The following is a 22,006-nucleotide window of genomic DNA, read 5'->3' on the forward strand; positions in this document are numbered from 1 at the left end:
TGTAGAGGAGGCTGCATTGTGAGCAGCGAATACAGTATACTAAATTGAAAGAAGTACAAGAAACTGAGAGAATGGAATGGAATCCTTACAGGAGGCTGGGTGTGAGGAAGTGTCGTCAAGGTAGCTGTGGGAGTTGGGGGCTTATAATAAATACTAGCGGACAGCCTATCCCCAGAGATGTAGGCGGAGACGTCGAGGAAGGCAGGGAAGTGTCAGAGATGGACCATGTGAAGGTGAGAGAAGGGTGATCTACAGTTCCTCACACCCAGCCTCCTGTAAGGATTCCATTCCATCCTCTCCGTTTCTCCATCTCCGAAGCATCAGTTCCGATGATGCAAGCTTCCACAACAGCGCCTCTGATATGTCTACCTTTTTCCTCAAACAAGAATTCCCCCGCACTGTGGCTGACAGGGCCCTCGACCGTGTCCGACCCATTTTCTGTACTTCTGCCCTCACCCCTTCGCTTCTCTTCCAGAACTGTGACAGGGTTCCCCTTGTCCTCACTTTCCACCCCACCAGAATTCACATCCGATGGATCATCCTCTGACATCTTCAGCGTGATGCCACCACCAAACACATCTTCCCCTCTCGCACCCTGTCAGAATTCTGAAGGGATTGTTCCCTCCACGATGCCCTGGTCCACTCCTCCATCACCCACAACACCTCGTCCCCTTCCCACGGCATCTTCCCATGCAATCGCAGGGGTGTAACACCTGCCCTTTTACCTCCTCTCTCCTCACCATCCAAGGCCCCAAACACACCTTCCAAGTGAAGCAGCGATTTACTTCTACTTCTTTCAATTTAGTATATTGTATTCGCTGCTCACAATGCAATCTCCTCTACATTGGGGAGACCAAATGCAGATTGGTTGACCGCTTTGCAGAACACCTCTGCTCAGTCCGCATGCATGATCCCGAGCTTACTTGCCATTTTAATTCTCCACCTTTTCTCATGCCCACATTTCTGTTCTTGGGTGCTGCAGTGTTCCAATGAACATCAACGCAAGCTCGAGGAACAGCACCTCATTTTTCGATTAGGCACACTACAGCCTTCTGGACTCAATATTGAGTTCAATAATTTCAGTACCCAGTATTGTTTGTTGATTATTTTAATTTTATTTTTTAATATATTAAATTCTATTTATTTATTTTTTAAACCATGTGCTAGTCTTAAATTTATTTTTCATGTTTTTGCTTTCGTACAGATATGTTCATTATTCTGCCATTAGCAGTCTATCTGGACTTATGCTTTGTCTTTCGCTACAACTATTTAGCACTCTGTTTGCATTCTGTTCCATGACATCTGCCATTTAACCTCTCCCTCCTCTGTCCTATCACAGTCCTTCCTTCTTGTTCTACTTCCCCTGCCCACCTCTCACTTGCTCAAAGACTGTTACATTTCTAACTTTTGCAGTTCTGATGAAGGGTCACAAACCTGAAACGTTAACTCTGTTTCTCTCTACACAGATGCTGCCAGACCTGCTGAGTATTTCCAGCACTTTCTGTTCTCATTTGACACAAATGGGTCTGCACGGGTGACACTACACTGTCAAAAAATTAATTCACTAAATATTCTTCACGAACATGTATGTCGTTTTTACTGTGCAAATGACGCATGGCAGCATGTACCGATGGTGTCTCCTCCCATTGCATCATTGGCCTTTCAGAACTGCCAATTTATGGAATCACATCATTGCCATGCCAGCATTACTCATGTGCATCTCCACGGATGCAGTAACATGGACAATGGCTCAGTATGCTGCTGCCAGTAATTGTGCAGACAAAGATGTTGCAGATGCGGACTGCTGCACAACAGGTGAATGAGGGTGCTATGTGGCTTGCAGAGCATTTGGTGGTTTTTATGGCGTGGAGAACCTTTGTTCATAAAGGCGTTGCAGTGCATCCCTTGCTCACTGCTCTCCCAGCATGCGGCTCCTGGCTGCTCTTTGTCCTTCCACGCGTCTTTCCTGCTGTAAGGCCTCTGTGTCCTCATCGTCCGAGGAGGAGTCCTTCTCACATCTCTCCTCATCCTGCAAGACCTCCCTGCCAATGAGTGCATAGTTATGCAGAGCACAGCAAACAGCAACTATACAAGCTACCCTTTCCGGTTCGTGCTGCAGAGTGCCACCCGATCTATCCAGGCTGCGGAAGCACATTTTCAGCATGCCGATCGCCTGCTCAATGGAGGCTCTTGTTGCACCATGGCTAGCATTGTACCTCTCCTCGGCATCAGTGGTGGGTTTCTCTCTGGTGTCGGGAGCCATGTCTGCAAGGGGTAGCCCTTGTCTCCAAGAAGCCACCCCTCCATCTGAGCCAGTTCAGTGAACAGCAACGGCAGCTGGGACTGGCGCAGGATGAAGGTGTCATGGCAAGTGCCTGGAAAGTAGGCACAGATTTGCATGAAGCGTTTCTGGTGATCACATACTAGCTGCACATTGAGCGAGTGGAAGCCCTCCCAATTTATGTATGTAGCTGATTGCCTGGCAGGAGCCTTGATGGCCACACGGGTGCAGTATATGATCCCTTGCACCTGAGGGAATCCCGCGATGGAGCCGAAACTGATGGCCCTTTGGGCCTGGCTCTCAGGGTCTGTTCTGAAGTGGACATAGTCACCGGCCCTCCGGTGCAGGGCATCAGTGCCCTCCCTGATACATTGGTGCACTGCTGACTGTGTGACCCCACAAAGGTCTCCAGTGGGCCCCTGACATGATGCAGAGGCATAAAGGTTAAGAGCTGCTGTCACAATTAGGGCCACAAGATTATGATGTCCACCGAAGCCCATCGGCTGCAGTTCGTTGTTGAGCAGGACACAGAGATGTGTCACCGCCTCGCTCGACATCCGCAGTCGCCTCTGAAACTGGTGCTCTGTCATCTGCATGTATGTCATGTGGGACCTGTAGGTGCCCTGCAATCTGTAGTGACGAGCTCTCCTTGGGGGCTGCTGCTGCTCACGACCGGGAGTTTCCACGTGGGCTGCACCTGCCTGTTGGTTTTGCCTGCAGCGCATATGGCTCCTCATGGCAAGCGGATCAATGAATATAGGGTGAAACATCCCCATCTCCAAGTGCAAATAAACTCGGTTCTTTCACTTCTTTGAAGGCACCTAACAGGGCAAAGAATGATGTTGACTGGTACATCATGTACTTTCAGGCATCAACTATGTGGCATTGCCGTGCACAGCCCATCTTAGCTTCCACTAAGAGTGGCAAAGCATGACTACATTCAGATTGTATCAGTTGCATCGATTGGCCCAGCAGCGATTACTTTTAAACGTCTAGTGTTTCTGGCACCCTCCCCACACAGAGGGTTACCAGTGTGCCATTGCTTATTCACTCACAAAAACATTCGAAGGTGCCAAGTGCTCCCGTTTACGGAGGGAGTTTATGCAGGATCTTCCTTCAGGCCTGCAGAGTTGTTCCCCCAGTTATACCATCCACCCCCCCCGCCCACCACCTGCCTTCATGCCTGCAGAGTTGTGCGAGTTGTGCCCCCAGTAATACCATTCACCCCTCGCACCTCCCTACACGTATGCAGAGTTGAGACCCATCTCGCAAGACTTGCCTTCTCAGGCTCCGAGCACTGCAACCTCTGTCCCACCGGCTTTTATTAGTCGGGAACTGGATGGCACATGATAGATGGCCGTTCACCTGAACATGCAGAACTGTTGACTAAGACGCAACGGGATGCATAGTAAGGAAAGGTAAGTAGCACTTTGAATATTTAAATTGGGCTCCCGCCGCCAAGTGGCAGGGGGGCCGCCCCAAGGCCTCACCGCTGTCGGTAATATGGGGTGGGGCCTTCCTTGCATCAGGGAGTGTGGCGGGACTCTCCCGGAGGAATTTTCCGCCCCCGCCCCCCCCCACCCCGCCCGCCACAACCCCTGAAATCAGAGGCTGGTAAAATCCAGCCCCATGTGTTAATGCTATTACCAATACAGGGAGAACCATTGAAAGCCTGGGTCAGTGGCCGGTACAGAGTAGTAAAGAGAATTAGCCAGGTGAATTATATAATTGACACCCCAGATCGTAGGAAAAAAGCAAAGGCTGTGCCACATCAATATGTTAAAACGGTATCACAGCCGGGAAGGGGACAAACGAGCACAAGTCTGTCAGGTAGTCAGGAAAGAGGAGAGCGAAAGGGACAGTGGGGACGAGTTAAAGGGAGGTCTGGAGGATTCCCAAATCGAGCCCCCTACCGTCTGTATAGCTAACACTGAAATGTTAGGTAAATTAGACACCATACTTAACAATTTAATGCAGGAGAGAGAGGAGACCTAACAAGGCTGCTCACAGCATTTAAAGGGATCAGCAGGGACAAATCAGGGTGCACAACCCTAATCCTACACCATGCACAATGTGGATGTAGGAGATACCCCTCCCATAAAACAAAATCCCTATCGCCTAGGTCCCAGGAGATTGACCCAGGTTCGGGAGGAAATTCAGACTGAAGACCTAGACATTAAAGATTAAAATTCTGAATGGAGACACAGAAAAGCTCATAAGCCAAAGGAAAACCCTAATCCCAAAAAGGTTTTTGTGGCAGATTTGAAGAGTGGTGATGCTGGTGGTGACTGCAAGTCACAAATCCTACTGAGGAGGAATTGTGGGCTAAGCTGGATGAGCACAGAAAAAAAATGTACAAAAAGCACTGATGGTCTCCACAAAGTTATGAACAACTTTGCATCCAGGGTTGAGTTCACTGCTATAGAGAAACTGGAAAAGGAAGATATTGTAGAAATATGCGAGGAAATTCAGTGTATGCTGCAGCACAAGCTGAGTGAGCCCAGTCAAAGCAGTAGGAGTTCCCCAGTTGTGCTCGTGCACAATCGCGGATAAAAAAAAACTAGAGTATGGCCATGACAGAGAGACTGATGTGTGTGCATACAGTTTTTAATTTGTGACCTCATAATGAAACGTTCCTGTTGTCACATTTCATTTCATGTGGTCGGGAGGTGTTACACCAATGTGTTTTGTTGAATGATAATTTTCTTTAATCCACTGACTGGAGATCTGAATTTGTATTTTATAAGCCATTTTTAAAAAGACAGTTGAAAAAAGATTACTTTGATAGCAGCTTAAGATGATCACCTAGTTTGCTACACTGTATCCTACATTGCAAAGGACTGTGAGGAGGTAAACAAAATGTCTGTGCATTTCCCAGCAAGAACCAAGACTCAGGGAGTTTAAATGAACCACCTGTTCTTTTCAGCAAACAGAAAAATACTGCTAACTGCTATGTTTGAATCACTGAGTGACTGACTGTCATGTGACAAGCCCCTCCCCATCTATGTCTTTTTTAAGCTGGTATTTTTCTTTGCAGCAGCGAAGAAACAACTAGACTCTCATGTGCAGACCCTAATTGGGGGTGTTCCTCCCCCCCCACCCCACAAACCCCCATCTCAGAAAACCCCGTTAGAGGAGATCATCCGCATCGCTATCTCCAAGAGACTCACCAAACCAGTCATCTACCTCTTCAAACTAAAAGACTCAGGACCGCTGAATTCAACGAGAAGCCAGCTGAATCACCAAACTCCACAGACTCTATACCTTTTTTTAAAAATGGATTTTAACTCAACCAGTCTACCTTTCCCACTCTGTAATCTATTTGTGTGTGTGTAAACCCCTGTCCAGTGTGTGTGAGAGTGAAAGTTGGTACTTTGTTTATTATTTTATAAGTTTGGCTTAGGTGTAATAAAGTTATCCTTGTTCTTTGTTAACCAATTGGACAAGTTTTCTTGAGTTCTTGTTATGATCATAGCAAGTAAGTAATCAAACACCTACTGAATTGGCCAGTACATCCACTTTCAAGAAAGAATTAAATCTGTTATGGTTAAACAAGGAGAGGGGAAAGAGGGAAGCCCTTCAACCCCTCCTCACTTGACTGTAACAATGGAAACTGGCCCTAGAAAAATGGGCAGTAAAGCTAAAAAACAACTTGACTGATCAGCAGTGGAAAATCTTCAAATATAAGATGAGATGAATAGAATATAAAATATATTCCTACAAGGCAAAAAGAATGTATTGTACTGAAGTGCCAGCCTGGAATACGTGCTTAAGCCTCTTGAGTGGGTAACGAACCCACATAGCATTCCGACTTGAAGTTGAGAGTGCTACCACTGAGCTAAGGCAGTAGAGCCAGAGAGGGTATAGAGGTTGGATAAGTAGTTCAAAAGGGAATTGTAGGGGTAGCAATGGAAGTAAGTAGTGGTTGTGATAGTAGTGAGGTGATGATAGGAACCGGAGAGAGTAGTGGTAAGGCAAAGATGTAGGGAGCACTGTGGAAGTGAGATGATGGGGAAGAGTAGAAGTGATGGCGGAAGGCATGAGAAGGGAGCTACTGATGTCTATAGGCCTCATTTTAGAAAATGCCGCCCACAGCCTTCAGTGACTCCTCCCCCTCCCACACTATGTTACATCATCTCCCACCACAATCTTCACGTTTGTAAGTTTATAAACCTGTGTTTAATTTTATGCTCATTGTTCAAATTGAATGATTACACATATCTGTTCAATCTATATCTCTTAGCATTTTAAAGATTTAGGTAAATGCTTTCTCAATTTTCTTACCTTCAATGAAAACAAATTAAATGTGAGTCTCTGCATAACATATAGCCCTAGGCCTTGAAATTATACTTTTTCTCTGGATTCTCTTCAATACATTGACATGCCTTTGAAGCTCAGGTCGTACTCATTTACGGCACAGAAGGTGATCATTCGGCCCATTGAGTCTATGCTGGAAGTTCTACCTGAAATTGTACACAATACTAAAATCAAAGTGGATAAAAAAACATATTTAATTTGTGATTTTTTTAAAACTGGTTTTCAAAAGTGGTCCTAATTGTGAGATGCCTTTTTTAACATTAGTGAGAATTTTTTATTTACTATCTTTTACTGAGGTTTTTATTTCTCCTTTTATTCATAAACTGTCAAATTGTGACTTTGTTTATTTCATTCAGTGCCTAGTTCTACAAAAAGTGGATTTGAAGGAGTTATACAACAGCCACCAAAGCCAAGTTATGAAGAAAGAGTTTGCTTTGTAGCAACTGTCAGATTAGTTACACCACAATTTGTTAAGGTATGATCGTAATGCATACGAATGAAATCTCTTCCGATTTTAGTTGCTTTCCAATCTTACAAGATAAATATACTAATGCTTTCACCTGTTCAGTTTTTGCATCATGGCAATATTTCTTCAATTATTTTTATTTTTTAAATACAGGAAATGTGCACTATTAAAGAACCAAATGAAGAATTTACATCAAGACACAGCTTAGAGTGGAAGTTCTTGTTTCTGGATCACAGGTGTGTTCTTTGCTTTTAAAAAATTATTTTAAGAGGCTGTGAGTAACTGTTTAAAAACAAGTCACATTTATATGCTGCATTTGACAAAGAAAAATGTTCTAAAGTACTTCACAGAAGCAATGGTTGGGTACACTGAGCTAAAGGAGGGATTGGAGTGGAGTATCCAAAAGTTTTGTCAAAGACGTGGATTAAAGAGGATCTTAAAGAACGGCGGAGATGGAGGAGTTTATAAAGGAAATTTCAGAGTGGAACGGAGTGGGGAGGTACAAAAGAGGCCAGAGTCAGAAGAGGGGGACTGTAGCAAAGTGGTAATGTTACAAGACTAGTAATCCAGAGGCCACGGACTAATGCTCTGGAGCCATGAGTTCAAATCCACCATGGCAGCCGGGGGAATTTAAATTCAATTAATTAATCTGGAATAAAATGCTAGTTTCATTAATAATGATCATGAAATTATCAGATTGTTGTAAAAACACATCTGGTTCATTAATGTCCCTCAGTTTTAGTCTCTCCCACAAGGGGAACTATCCTTTCAACATCCACCCTGTGAAGACCCCTCAGCATCTTATATGTTTCAATAAGATCCTCTCTCATCCTTCTAAAAATCCAATGAATACACACCCAACCTGTTCAACCTTTCCTCGTAAGATAACCCTTTCATCCCAGGAATCAATCGAGTGAACTTTCTCTGAACTGTTTCTAATGCAATTATATTCTTAAATTTTGAAAAAACTAACAGTGACATCACAGGAGAGCTGCAAGCTGATTGGTTGGTGAGTCACTGCTGTTAGAGAATAGCTCTAAATAGCTGGGCAAGTATCTCAGGTAAGAAAAGTTTAAAAGTTTAAAGTTTATTTCAAATAAAGTAAGTAGTGTTTTTTTTTAGGGAGTTCTGTAGTAACGAGGACCAGGGAAGAAGGGCCCTAGAGTAACTGATGATATTGGACATTAAGATCTTCCAGAAGGTTTAATTTAATTTAAAGGGTTAAGTCATGGCAGGAGGGCTCAAAGCCGTGGTGTGCTCCTCGTGCTCCATGCCGGAAGCCGGGAACAATTCTAGTGCCCGGGACCAGCATGTGTGCAGGAAGTGTGTCCAGCTGCAGCTCCTGGAAGCCCAGGTTTCGGAGCTGGAACGGCAGCTAAGGACACTGTGGAGCAACCACGAGGCGGAGAGTATCATGGATAACACGTATAGAGAGGTGGTCACACCACAGGCTCAGACCCCACAGGCAGGAGGGGAATGGGTGACCACCAGGCAGAACAAGAGGACTAGGCAGACAGTGCAGGAATCTCCTGTGGCTATTCCCCTGCAAAACAGATATACTGCTTTGGATACTGTTGGAGGGAATGGCCTCTCAGGGGAAAGCAGCAACAGCCCAATTCATTGCACCACGGTTGGCTCTGCTGCACAGGGGAGGAGTAAAAAATGTTGGAATGCAATAGTTATAGGGGATTCAATTGTAAGGGGAATAGATAGGCGTTTCTGTGGCCGCAAAAGAGACTCCAGGATGGTATAATAAAAGGAAAATACTGCGGATGCTGGATGCGGATGCTCCAGGATGGTATGTTGCCTCCCTGGTGCGAGGTTCAAGGATGTCTCAGAGCAGTTACAGGACATTCTGAAGGGGGAGGGTGAACAGCCAGTGGTCATAGTACACATTGGTACAAACGACATGGGTAAAAAAAAGGATGAGGTCCTAAAAGCAGAATATAGGGAGCGAGGAAGTAAGTTGAAAAGTAGGACCTCAAAGGTAGTGATCTCAGGATTACTACCAGTGCCACGTGCTAGTCAGAGTAGAAATGGCAGGATATATCAGATGAATACGTGGCTGAAGAGACGGTGTGAGGGGGAGGGTTTTAGATTCCTGGGGCATTGGGACCAGTTCGGGGGGAGGTGGGACCAGTGCAAACTGGACGGGTTACACCTGGGCAGGACCGGGACTGATGTCCTAGGGGGAGTATTTGCTAGAGTGGTTGGGGAGGGTTTAAACTAAAATGACAGGGGATGGGAACCTTTGCAAGGAGTCAGAGGAGGGGGCTCAAAGACAAGAACAAAAGACAGTAAGGGGAATGAGGAAAGTGATAGGCAGAGAAATCAAGGGCCAGAATCAAACAGGGCCACAGTGAAAAATAGTGGGAAGGGGACAAGTAATGATAAAAGACAAGCCTCAAGGCTTTGTGCCTTAACGTGCGGAGCGTTCGCAATAAAGTGGATGAATGAATCGCGCAAATAGATGTAAATGGGTAAGATATAGTCGGGATTACGGAGGCATGGCTGCAAGGTGTCCAGGGATGGGAAATGAACATCCAGGGATATTCAGTATTTAGGAAGGACAGAAAAAAGCAAAAGGCGGTGGAGTTGCATTGCTGGTTAAAGAGGAAATTAACGCAATAGTTAAAAAAGATATTCGCTCTGACGATGTGGAATCTGTATGGGTAGAGCTGAGAAACACTAAAGGGCAAAAAACATTAGTGGGGGTTGCATATAGAGCCCCAAACTGTAGTGGTGATGTTGGGAATGGCATTAAACAGGAAATTAGAGATGCATGCGTTAAAGGAACATCTGTAATTATGTATGATTTTAATCTGCATATAGATTGAGCAAATCAAATTAGTCACAATACTGTAGAGGAGGAATTCTTGGAGTGTATACAGGATGGTTTTCTGGACCAATACGTTGAGGAACCAACTAGAGAACAGGCCATCCTAGACTGTGTATTGTGTAATGAGAGAGGAACAATTGACAATCTAGTGGTGCGAGACCCCTTGGGGACGAGCGACCATTACATGATAGAATTCTTCATCAAGATGGAGAGTGACGTAGTTGATTCTGAGACTAGGGTCCTGAATCTTAGTAAAGGAAACTCCGAAGGTATGAGGCACGAGTTGGCTATGACGGATTGGGAAACGTTACTTATAGGGATGATGGTGAATAGGCAATGGCAAACATTTAAAGAGCACATGGATGAACTGCAACAATTGTTTATCCCTGTCTGGCGCAAAAGTAAAACAGGAAAGGTAGCCAAACCATGGCTTACAAGGGAAATTAGAGATAGCATTAGATCCAAGGAAGAGGCATATAAATTTGCAAAGAAAAACAACCCCCGCTAATGTTTTTTGCCCCTTAGTGTTTTTCCTGAGGATTGGGAGCAGTTTAGAATCCAGCAAAGGAGGACCAAGAGATTGATTATGAAGGGGAAAATAGAGTACGAGAGCAAGCTTGCGGGGAACATAAAAACTGACTGTAAAAGTTTCTGTAGGTATGTGAAGAGAAAAAGATTGGTGAAGACAAATGTAGGTTCCTTACAGTCAGAAACAAGGGAATTTATTATGGGGAATAAAGAAATGGCTGACCAACTAAATGCATACTTTGGTTCTGTCTTCACAAAGGAGGACACAAATATCATATGTTGGGGAACACAGGGCTTAGTGAGAGAAAGGAACTGAAAGAAATCAGTATTAATAGATAAATGGTGTTGGGAAATTGATGGGATTGAAGGCCGATAAATCCACAGGGCCTGATGGTATGCATCCCAGAGTACTTAAGGAAGTGGCCCTAGAAATAGTGGATGCATTGGTGGTCATCTTCCAAGATTCTATAGACTCTGGAACAGTTCCTACAGATTGGAGGGTAGCTAATGTAACCCCACTATTTAAAAAGGGAGGTAGAGAGGAAACAGAGAATTATAGACCAGTCAGCCTGACGTCAGTTTTGGGGAAAATTCTAGAGTGCATTATCAAAGATTTTATAGCAGAGCACTTAGAGAACAGTGGTAGAATCGGGCAGAGTCAGCATGGATTTGCGAAAGGGAAATCATGCTTGACAAATCTACTGGAATTCTTCGAGGATGTAACTAGTAAAGTTGATGAGGGGGAGCCAGGGGATGTGGTTTATTTGGACTTTCAGAAGCCTTTCGACAAAGTCCCACATAAGAGATTAGCATGTAAAATTAAAGTGCATAGGATTGGGGGTAGTGTATTGCGATGGATAGAAAATTGGTTGGCGGACAGGAAACAAAGAGTCGGGATGAATGGGGCTTTTTTCGAATGGCAGGCAGTGACTAGTGGGGTACCGCAGAGATCGGTGCTAGGACCCCAGCTATTCACAATGTACATTAATGATTTAGATGACCTTTACTATAGTCATGGAGAGGGATAGGAGCAGATGGGATGGCAAAATATTTAATTGGGGGAGGGGGAATTACAATGCTAGTAGGCAGGAACTGGGGAGCTTAAATTGGGAACAGATGTTCTCAGGGAAATGCACAACAGAAATGTGGAGGTTGTTTGGGGAGCACTTGCTGCGACCGCTGGATAGGTTTGTCCCGATGAGGCAAGGAAGGGATGGTAAGGTGAAGGAACCTTGGATGACAAGAGATGTGGAACAGCTAGTCAAGAGGAAGAAGGAAGCTTACTTAAGGTTGAGGAAGCAAGGATCAGACAGGGCTCTAGAGGGTTACAAGGTAGCCAGGAAGGAACTGAAGAATGGACTTAGGAGAACTAGAAGGGGACATGAAAAAGTCTTGGCGGGTAGGATTAAGGAAAATCCCAAGGCGTTCTACACTTATGTGAGGAACAAGAGGATGGCCAGAGTGAGGGTAGAGCCAATCAGGGATAGTGGAGGGAACTTGTGCCTGGAGTCAAAGGAGGTAGGGGAGGTCCTTAATGAATACTTTGCTTCAGTATTCACTCGTGAGAGGGACCTTGTCATTTGTGAGGACAGCGTGAAACAGGCTGATATGCTTGAACAAGTTGATGTTAAGAAGGAGGATGTGCTGGAAATTTTGAAAGACATGAGGATAGATAAGTCCCCGGGGCCAGACGGGATATACCCAAGGATATTACGGGAAGCGAGGGAAGAGATTGCCGCGCCTTTGGCGATGATCTTTGCGTCCTCACTATCCACTGGAGTAGTACCAGATGATTGGAGGGTGGCAAATGTTATTCCCTTGTTCATGAAAGGGAATAGGGATAACCCTGGGAATTACAGGCCAGTCAGTCTTACGTCGGTGGTGGGCAAATTATTGGAGAGGATTCTGAGAGACAGGATTTATGATTATTTGGAAAAGCATAGTTTGATTAGAGATAGTCAGCATGGCTTTGTGAGGGGCAGGTTATGCCTCACAAGCCTTATTGAATTCTTTGAGGATGTGACAAAACACATTGATGAAGGAAGAGCAGTGGATGTGGTGTATATGGATTTTAGCAAGGCGTTTGATAAGGTTCCCCATGGTAGGCTCATTCAGAATGTAAGGAGGCATGGGATACAGGGAAAGTTGGCTGTCTGGATACAGAATTGACTGGCCCATAGAAGACAGAGGGTGGTAGTAGATGGAAAGTATTCAGCCTGGAGCTCGGTGACCAGTGGTGTTCCGCAGGGATCTGTTCTGGGACCTCTGCTCTTTGTGATTTTTATAAATGACTTGGATGAGGAAGTGAAAGGCTGGGTTAGTAAGTTTGCCGATGACACAAAGGTTGCTGGAGTTGTGGATAGTGTGGAGGGCTGTTGTAGGTTGCAACGGGACATTGACAGGATGCAGAGCTGGGCTGAGAAGTGGCAGATGGAGTTCAACCTGGAAAAGTGTGAAGTGATTCATTTTGGAAGGTCGAATTTGAATGCAGAATACAGGCTTAAAGACAGGATTCTTGGCAGTGTGGAGGAACAGAGGGATCTTGGGGTCCACGTCCATAGATCCCTCAAAGCTGCCACCCAAGTTGATAGGGTTGTTAAGAAGGCGTATGGGGTGTTGGCTTTCATTAACAGGGGGATTGAGTTTAAGAGCCGCAAGGTTATGCTGCAGCTCTATAAAGCCCTGGTTAGACCACACTTGGAATATTGTGTTCAGTTCTGGTCGCCTCATTATAGGAAGGATGTGGAAGCTTTAGAGAGGGTGCAGAGGAGATTTACCAGGATGCTGCCTGGACTGGAGGGCATGTCTTATGAAGAAAGGTTGAGGGAGCTAGGGCTTTTCTCATTGGAGCGAAGAAGGATGAGAGGTGACTTGATAGAGGTGTACAAGATGATGAGAGGCATAGATAGAGTGGATAGCCAGAGACTTTTTCCCAGGGCGGAAAGGGCTATCACCAGGGGGCATAATTTTAAGGCGATTGGAGGAAGGTTTCGGGGAGATGTCAGAGGTAGGTTCTTTACACAGAGAGTGGTGGGTGTGTGGAATGCGCTGCCAGCGGTGGTAGTAGAAGCAGATACATTAGGGACATTTAAACGACTCTTGGATAGGTACATGGATGATAGTAGAATGAAGGGTATGTAGGTAGTTAGATCTTAGAGTAGGTTAAAGGGTCGGCACAACATCGTGGGCCGAAGGGCCTGTACTGTGCTGTACTGTTCTATGTTCTATGAGAGAACTAAATGTAATATCTCCAAATTTGCAGATGACACAAAACTGGGTGGGAGGGTGAGTTGTGAGGAGGATGCAGAGAGGCTTCAGGGTGATTTGGACAAGTTGAGTGAGTGGGCTAATGCATGGCAGATGCAGTATAATGTGGATAAATGTGAGGTTATCCACTTTGGTAACAAAAACAGGAAGGAAGATTATTATCTGAATGGCTATAAACTGAGAGAGGGTAATATGCAGCGAGACCTGGGTGTTCTCGTACACCAGTCGCTGAAGGTAAGCATGCAGGTGCAATAAGCGGTAAAAAAGGCAAATGGTATGTTGGCCTTCATAGTGAGAGGATTTGAGTACAGAAGCAGGGATGTCTTGCTGCAATTATACAGGGCCTTGGTGAGGCCATACCTGGAATATTGTGTGCAATTGTGGTCTCCTTATCTGAGGAAGGATGTTCTTCCTATCGAGGGAGTGCAACGAAGGTTTACCAGACTGATTCCTGGGATGGCGGGACTGACATATGAGGAGAGATTGAGTCGTTTGGGATTATATTCGTTGGAGTTCAGAAGAGTGAGGGGGATCTCATTGAAACCTATAAATTCCAACAGGACTTGACGAGTAGATGCAGGAAGGATGTTCCCGATGGTGGGGGAGTCCAGAACCAGGGGTCATAGTCTAAGGATACGGGGTAAACCTTTCAGGACTGAGATGAGGAGAAATCTCTTCACCCAGAGAGTGGTGAGCCTGTGGAATTCGCTACCACAGAATGCAGTTGAGGCCAAAACATTGAATGTTTTCAAAAAGGAGTTAGATATAGCTGTTGGGTCTAAAGGGATCAAAGGGTATGGGACGAAAGCTGGAACAGGCTACTGAGCTGGATAATCAGCCATGATCATAATGAATGGCGGAGCAGGCTCGAAGGGCCGAATGGCATACTCCTGCTCCTATTTTCTATGTTAATTAGGGAGACCAAAACTGTACACAATACCCTAGATGTGGTCTCACCAATGCCCTATACAACCGTAGCAAAACATCTCTACTTTCATATTCCATTCCCCTCGCAATAAACGATGACCTTGCATTTGCCTTCTTAATCATTTGCTGTACCTGCATCCTAACGTTTTGTGTTTCATGTACTGGGACACCCAGATACCTTTGCATCTCAGCGTTCTGAAAACTCTCTCCATTTAAATAATATGTTGCGTTCCCACATTATTCTGCATCTGCTAAATCTTTGCCCACTTACTTAACCTATCTATATCCCTTTGCAGACTCCTTATGTCCTCTTCATAACTAATTCTCCTGCCTATCTTTGTATCATCAGCAAGTTTAGCAACCATTCCGTCCCTTCATCCAAGTCATTGATATAGATTGGTAAATAGTTGAGGCCCGAGCACTGATCCCTGTGGCACTCAACCCGAAAATGACCCATTTATGCCTACTCTCTGTTTCCTGTTAGCTAACCAATCCTCTATCCATGCTAATATGTTAACCCCTACACCATGGGCTCTTATTTAGTTTAGTAACGTTTTGATGTGACACCTTGTTAAATGCCTTCTGGAAATCCAAGTAGACCAAATCCATAGGTTCCCCTTTATCTGTCTTTTTACTATTTAACTATTTACACAACCTCTCGCCTTTGCTGCTTGCACACTCTTAATTTTGTACATTCTGTTTCTTCCTGCCACTCAGTTGTATCAAACCACTACAGAAAAGTCAAATAAGAGTAAAACTGGATGGACCACCCAGCATCGACCTAGCCACCGGAAACAGCAAAGGAACACCCTGCCCAGTCAGCCTTGCAAAGTCCTCCTCACTGCCATCTGGGGCCTTGTGCCAAAATTGGGAGAGCTGTTCCTCAGACTAGTCAAGCAATGGCCTGACATAGTCATACTCACCAAATCATATCTTACAGCCAATATCCCAGACTCCTCCATCACCATCCCTGGGTATGCCCTGTCCCACAAGCAGGACAGACCCAGCAGAGGTGGCAGTACAGTGGTTTGCAGTCATGAGGGAGTGGCCCTGGGAGTTCTCAACATTGACTCTGGATCCCAGGAAGCCTCATGGCATCAGCTCAAACACTGGCAAGGAAACCTCCTGCTGATTATCACCTGCCGCCTTCCTTCTGCTGGTGAATCAGTGCTTCTCCCTGTTGAACAACACTTGGAAGAAGCACTGAGGGGAGCAAGGGCATAGACTCTACTCTGGGTGGAGGACTTCAATGTCCATACTAAGTGGCTCGGTAGCACCACTGCTAACCAGGCTGGTCGCGTGCTGTAGGGCATATCTGCCAGACTGGGTCTGCAGCAGGTGGTGACAGAACCAACAAGAGGAAAAAAACGACGACCTCATCCTCACCAATCTACCTGTCGCAGATGCCTCTGTCCATGACAGTATTGGTAGGAGTGACCACTGCACAACTTCATGGAGATGAAGTCACATCTTCACACTGAGTATACCCTCCATTGTGTTGTGTGGCATTACCATTGTGTGAAATGGGATAGATTTCGAACACATCTCGCAACACAAAACTGGCGCTGTGGACCATCAACAGAGGCAGAATTGTATTCAACCACAATCTTAACCTCATGGCCCGGCATATCCCTCACTCTACCTTTAACATCAAGCCAGGGGACCAACCCTGGTTCAATGAGGAGTGTATGTGAACATGCTATGAGCAGCACCAGCCATTTCTAAAAATGAGGTGATAACCTGGTGAAGCTACAACACAGGACTACATGCATGCTAAACAGCGAAAGCAGCATGCTATTGACAGAGCTAAATGATCCCACAATCAGTGGATCAGCTCAGAGCTCTGTGGTCCTGTCACACTTGGTCTGAATGGCAGTGGACAATTAAACAACTAATCATAGGAGGAGATACCAAAAAATCTCAATCCTGAATGATGGCAGGACCCAGCAAAAGACATGGCTGAAGCATTTGTAACCTTCTTCAGCTGTACCAAGTGGATGATCCATCTCGGTCTCCTCCTGATGTCCCCACCATCGTAGATGCCAATCTTCAGACAATTTGATTTGCTCCACATGATATCAAGAAATGACTAAATGTACTGGATACAGCAAAGGCAGTGGGCCCTGACAACATCCCTGCTGTGGTACTGAATACGTGTGCTCCAGAACTAGCCTTGCCCTTGGCCAAGCTGTTTCAGTACAGCTACAACACAGGCATTTACTCAACAATGTAGAAAATTGCTCAGGAATGTCCTTTCCACAAAATGCAGGAAAAACCCAATCCAGCCAAATATCACCCCATCAGTTAACTCTCAATCATCAGCAAAGTGATGGAAGGTATCGTTGACAGTGCTGTCAAGCAGCACTTACTTAGCAACAAACTTGCTCACCGATGCTCAGTTTGGGTTCCGTCAGGGCCACTCAGCTCCGGACTTCATTACAGCCTTGGTCCAAGCGTAGACAAATGAGCTGAATTCCAGAGGTGAGGTGAGTGTGACTGTCCTTGACATCAAGGCAGCATTTGACTGAGTGTAGCATCAAGGAGCCCAAGCAAAATTGAAGTAAATGGAAATGGAGGAAAATTCTCCACTGACTGGAGTCATACCTAACACAAAGGAAGATGGTTATGGTTGTTGGAGGCCAATCATCTCAGCCCCAGGACATTGTTACAGGAGTTCCTCATGGTAGTGTTCTGGGCCCAACCATCTTCAGCTGCTTCCTCATTGACCTTCCCTCCAACATTAAGTCAGATATGGCGATGTTCACTGATGATTGTTCAGTATCATTCGCAACTCCTCAGATATGGAAACAGTCTCTGCTCTCATGCAGCAAGGCCTGGATAACATTCAATCTAGGGCTGATAAGTGGCAAGTGACAGCAACATCACACAAGTACCAGGCAGTGACCATCTCGAACAAGAGACAATCTAACCATCTCTAAATTCTTTGGCCTCCTTGTCTCGGGAGACAGTGGGTAAGTGCCTGGAGGTGGTCAGTGGTTTGTGAAGCAGCGCCTGGAGTGGCTATAAAGGCCAATTCCAGAGTGACAGACTCTTCCACAGGTGCTGCAGATAAAATTGGTTGTTGGGGCTGTTCCACAGTTGGCTCTCTCCTTGCGCTTCTGTCTTTTTTCCTGCCAACTGCTAAGTCTCTTCGACTCGCCATGCTTTAGCCCTACCTTTATGGTTGCCCGCCAGCTCTGGCGATCACTGGCAACTGACTCCCACGACTTGTGATCAATGTCACAGGACTTCATGCCACGTTTGCAGACGTCTTTAAAGTGGAGACATGGACAGCCGGTGGGTCTGGTACCAGTGACGAGCTCGCTGTACAATGTGTCCTTGGGGATCCTGCCATCTTCAATGCGGCTCACATGGCCAAGCCATCTCAAGCGCCGCTGGCTCAGTAGGGTGTATATGCAGGGGATGTTGGCCGTCTCGAGGACTTCTGTGTTGGAGATACGGTCCTGCCAGCTGATGCCAAGGATTCTCCGGAGGCAGCGAAGATGGAATGAATTGAGACGTCGCTCTTGGCTGACGTACGTTGTCCAGGCCTCGCTGCCGTGGAGCAAGGTACTGAGGACACAGGCTTGATACACTTGGACTTTTGCGTTCTGTGTCAGTGTGCCATTTCCCCACACTCTCTTGGCCAGCCTGGACATAGCAGTGGAAGCCTTTCCCATGCGCTTGTTTAATTCTGCATCGAGAGACAGGTTACTGGTGATAGTTGAGCCTAGGTAGGTGAACTCTTGAACCATTTCCAGAGTGTGGTTGCCGATATTGATGGATGGGGCATTTCTGACGTCCTGTCCCATGATGTTTGTTTTCTTGAGGCTGATGGTTAGACCAAATTCATTAAAGGCAGCCGCAAACCTGTCGATGGGTCTCTGCAGACACTCTTCAGTGTGAGCTGTTAATGCAGCATCGTCAGCAAAGAGGAGTTCCCTGATGAGAACTTTCCGTACTTTGGTCTTCGCTTTTAGACGGGCAAGGTTGAACAACCTGCCACCCGATCTTGTGTGAAGGAAAATTCCTTCTTCTGAAGACTTGAAAGCATGTGAGAGCAGTAGGGAGAAGAAGATCCCGAACAGTGTAGGTGCGAGAACACAGCCCTGTTTCACACCACTCAGGATAGGAAAGGGGTCTGATGAGGCGCCGCTATGCTGAATTGTGCCTTTCATATTGTCATGGAATGAGGTGATGATACTCAGTAGCTTTAGTGGGCAATCAATCTTTTCTAGTAGTCTGAAGAGACCACGTCTGCTGACGAGGTCAAAGGCTTTGGTGAGATCAATGAAAGCAACGTAGAGGGGCATCTGTTGTTGACGGCATTTCTTCTGCAGCTGGCGAAGGGAGAACAGCATGTCAATGGTGAATCTCTTTGCTCGAAAGCCACACTGTGCCTCAGGATAGACACGCTCAGCCAGCTTCTGGAGCCTGTTTAAAGCGACACGAGCGAAGACTTTCCCCACTATGCTGAGCAGGGAGATTCCACGGTAGTTGTTGCAGTCACCGCGGTCACCCTTGTTCTTATAGAGGGTGATGATATTGGCATCGCGCATGTCCTGTGGTACTGCACCCTCGTCCCAGCACAGACAAAGCAGTTCGTGCAGTGCTGAAAGTATAGCAGGCTTGGCACTCTTGATGATTTCAGGGGTAATGCTGTCCTTCCCAGGGGCTTTTCTGCTGGCTAGAGAATCAATGGCATCACTGAGTTCCGATTTTGTTGGCTGTACGTCCAGCTCATCCATGACTGGCAGAGACAGGGCTGCATTGAGGGCAGTCTCAGTGACAACATTCTCCCTGGAGTACAGTTCTAGGTAGTGTTCCACCCAGCAGTCATTTGCTTGTGTTGGTCAGTGATTGTGTCCCCTGATTTAGATTTGAGGGGGGCAATCTTCTTGATAGTTGGCCCAAAAACTCTCTTAATGCCATCATACATTCCTCTGATATTTCCTGTGTCAGAGGCCAGCTGAATATGACTGCATAGGTGTTGCCAGTAGTCATTTGCGCAGCGCCTGGCTGTTCTTTGTGCAGCGCTTCTGGCAGCTTTAAGTGCTACGGATGTTAACTCGCTGGGGGCTTTCTTGTAGTTCAGCAGTGCAATGCGCTTAGCGGCTATGACAGGTTCCACCTCTTCAATGTGAGATTGAAACCAGTCTGCATTCTGCTTCGCACGATTGCCATAGGTGGTCATTGCTGAGTCATAGATGGCGTCTCTGATCTGGACTAGCCGTATAAATACTGTAGCTATAAGAGCAGGGAATTCTGCGGCGAGTAACTCACCTTCTGACTTCTCACAACATGTCCACCATCTCCAAGGCACAAGTCAGGAGCGTGATGGAATGCTTTCCACTTGTCTGGATGAGTACAGTTCCAGCAACACTCAAGAAGCTCAACACCATCCAAGGCAAAGCAAGCCACTTGATTTTTTTAAAATTCATTCATGGGATGTGGACGTCACTGGCTATGCCAGCATTTATTGCCCATCCCTAATTGCCCTTTAGAAGGTGGTGGTGAGCTGCCTTCTTGAACCGCTGCAGTCCATTTGGGATAGGTATACCCACAGTGCTGTTAGGAAGGGAGTTCCAGGATTTTGACCCAGCGACAGTGGAGGAACGGCGATATAGTTCCAAGTCAGGATGGTGTGTGACTTGGAGGGGAACTTGCAGGTGGTGGTGTTCCCATGTATTTGCTGCCCTTGTCCTTCTAGTTGGTAGAGGTCACGGGTTTGGAAGGTGCTGTCAAAGGAGCCTTGGTGCATTGCTGCAGTGCATCTTGTAGATGGTACACACTGTGCGTCAGTGGTGGAGGTTTAGATTTAGATTTAGATATACAGCACTGAAACAGGCCCTTCGGCCCACCGTGTCTGTGCTGACCATCAACCACCCATTCATACTAATCCTACACTAATTCCATATTCCTACCACATCCCCACCTGTCCCTATATTTCCCTACCACCTACCTATACTAGGGGCAATTTATAACGGCCAATTTACCTATCAACCTGCAAGTCTTTGGCATGTGGGAGGAAACCGGAGCACCCGGAGGAAACCCACACAGACCCAGGGAGAACTTGCAAACTCCTCACAGGCAGTACCCAGAATTGAACCCAGGTCGCTGGAGCTGTGAGGCTGCGGTGCTAACCACTGCGCCACTGTAGATGGTGTGCCAATCAAGCGGGCTGCTTTGTCCTGGATGGTGTCGAGCTTCTTGAGTGTTGTTGGAGCTGCACACATCCAGGCAAGTGGAGAGTATTCCATCACACTCCTGACTTGTGCTTTGCAGATGGTGGACAGGCTTTGGGGAGTCAGGAGGTGAGTTACTCGCCTCAGGATTCCTAGCCTCTGATCTGCTCTTGTAGCCACAGTATTTATATGGCTACTCCAGTTCAGTTTCTGGTCAATGGTAGCCCCTGGGATGTTGATAGTGGGGGTTTCAGCGATGGTAATGCCGTTGAATGTAAAGGGGAGATGGTTAGATTCTTTCTTGTTGGAGATGGTCATTGCCTGGCACTTGTGTGGCACGAATGTTACTTGCCACTTATCAGCCCAAGCCTGGATATTGTCCAGGTCTTGCTGCATTTCTACACAGACTGCTTCAGTATCTGAGGAGTTCCGAATGGTGCTGAACATTGTGCAATCATCAGCGAACATCCCCACTTCTGACCTTATAATTGAAGGAAGGTCATTGATGAAGCAGCTGAAGATGGTTGGGCCTAGGACACTACCCTGAGGAATTCCTGCAGTGATGTCCTGGAGCTCAGATGATTGTCCTCCAACAACCACAACCATCTTCCTTTGCGCCAGATATGACTCCAGCCAGTGGAGGGTTTTCCCCCTGATTCCCATTGACCTCAGTTTTGCTAGGGCCCCTTGATGCCATACTCGGTCAAATGCTGCCTTGATGTCAAGGGCAGTCACTCTCACCTCTCCTTTTGAGTTCAGCTCTTTTGTGCATGTTTGAACCAAAGCTGTAATGAGGTCAGGAGTTGAGTGGCCCTGGCGGATCCCAAACTGAGCCTCACTGAGCAGGTTATTGCTAAGCAAGTGCCGCTTGATGGCACTATTGATGACACCTTCCATCACTTTACTGATGATTGAGAGTAGGCTAATGGGGCGGTAATTGGCCGTGTTGGACTTGTCCTGCTTTTTGTGTACAGGACATATCTGGGCAATTTTCCACATTGCAGGGTAGATGTCAGTGTTGTAGCTGTACTGGAACAGCTTGGCTAGGGGCGTGGCAAGTTCTGGAGCACAGGTCTTCAGTACTATTGCTGGAATATTGTCAGGGCCCATAGCTTTTGCAGTATCCAGTGCCTTCAGTCGTTTCTTGATATCACGCGGAGTGAATCGAATTGGCTGAAGTCTGGTATCTGTGATGT

The 22,006-nt window shown here is 46.3% G+C and overlaps 1 protein-coding gene across 6 annotated transcripts in view; it reads left to right on the top strand.

Moving 5' to 3' along the window:
- Window positions 1-22,006, top strand: part of clocka (clock circadian regulator a) — a 280,411-nt gene that overhangs the window by 173,269 nt on the left and 85,136 nt on the right. For all 6 annotated transcript variants that reach the window (XM_068035102.1, XM_068035091.1, XM_068035120.1 and 3 more), the window contains 2 exons: window positions 6,955-7,073; window positions 7,218-7,300. In XM_068035102.1, coding sequence (XP_067891203.1) covers window positions 6,955-7,073; window positions 7,218-7,300 — 202 coding nt within the window. The remainder of the gene's footprint in view (window positions 1-6,954; window positions 7,074-7,217; window positions 7,301-22,006) is intronic.

Source organism: Heterodontus francisci, chromosome 1 (genome assembly GCF_036365525.1).
Source record: "Heterodontus francisci isolate sHetFra1 chromosome 1, sHetFra1.hap1, whole genome shotgun sequence".
NCBI classification, from domain to species: Eukaryota; Metazoa; Chordata; class Chondrichthyes; order Heterodontiformes; family Heterodontidae; genus Heterodontus; species Heterodontus francisci.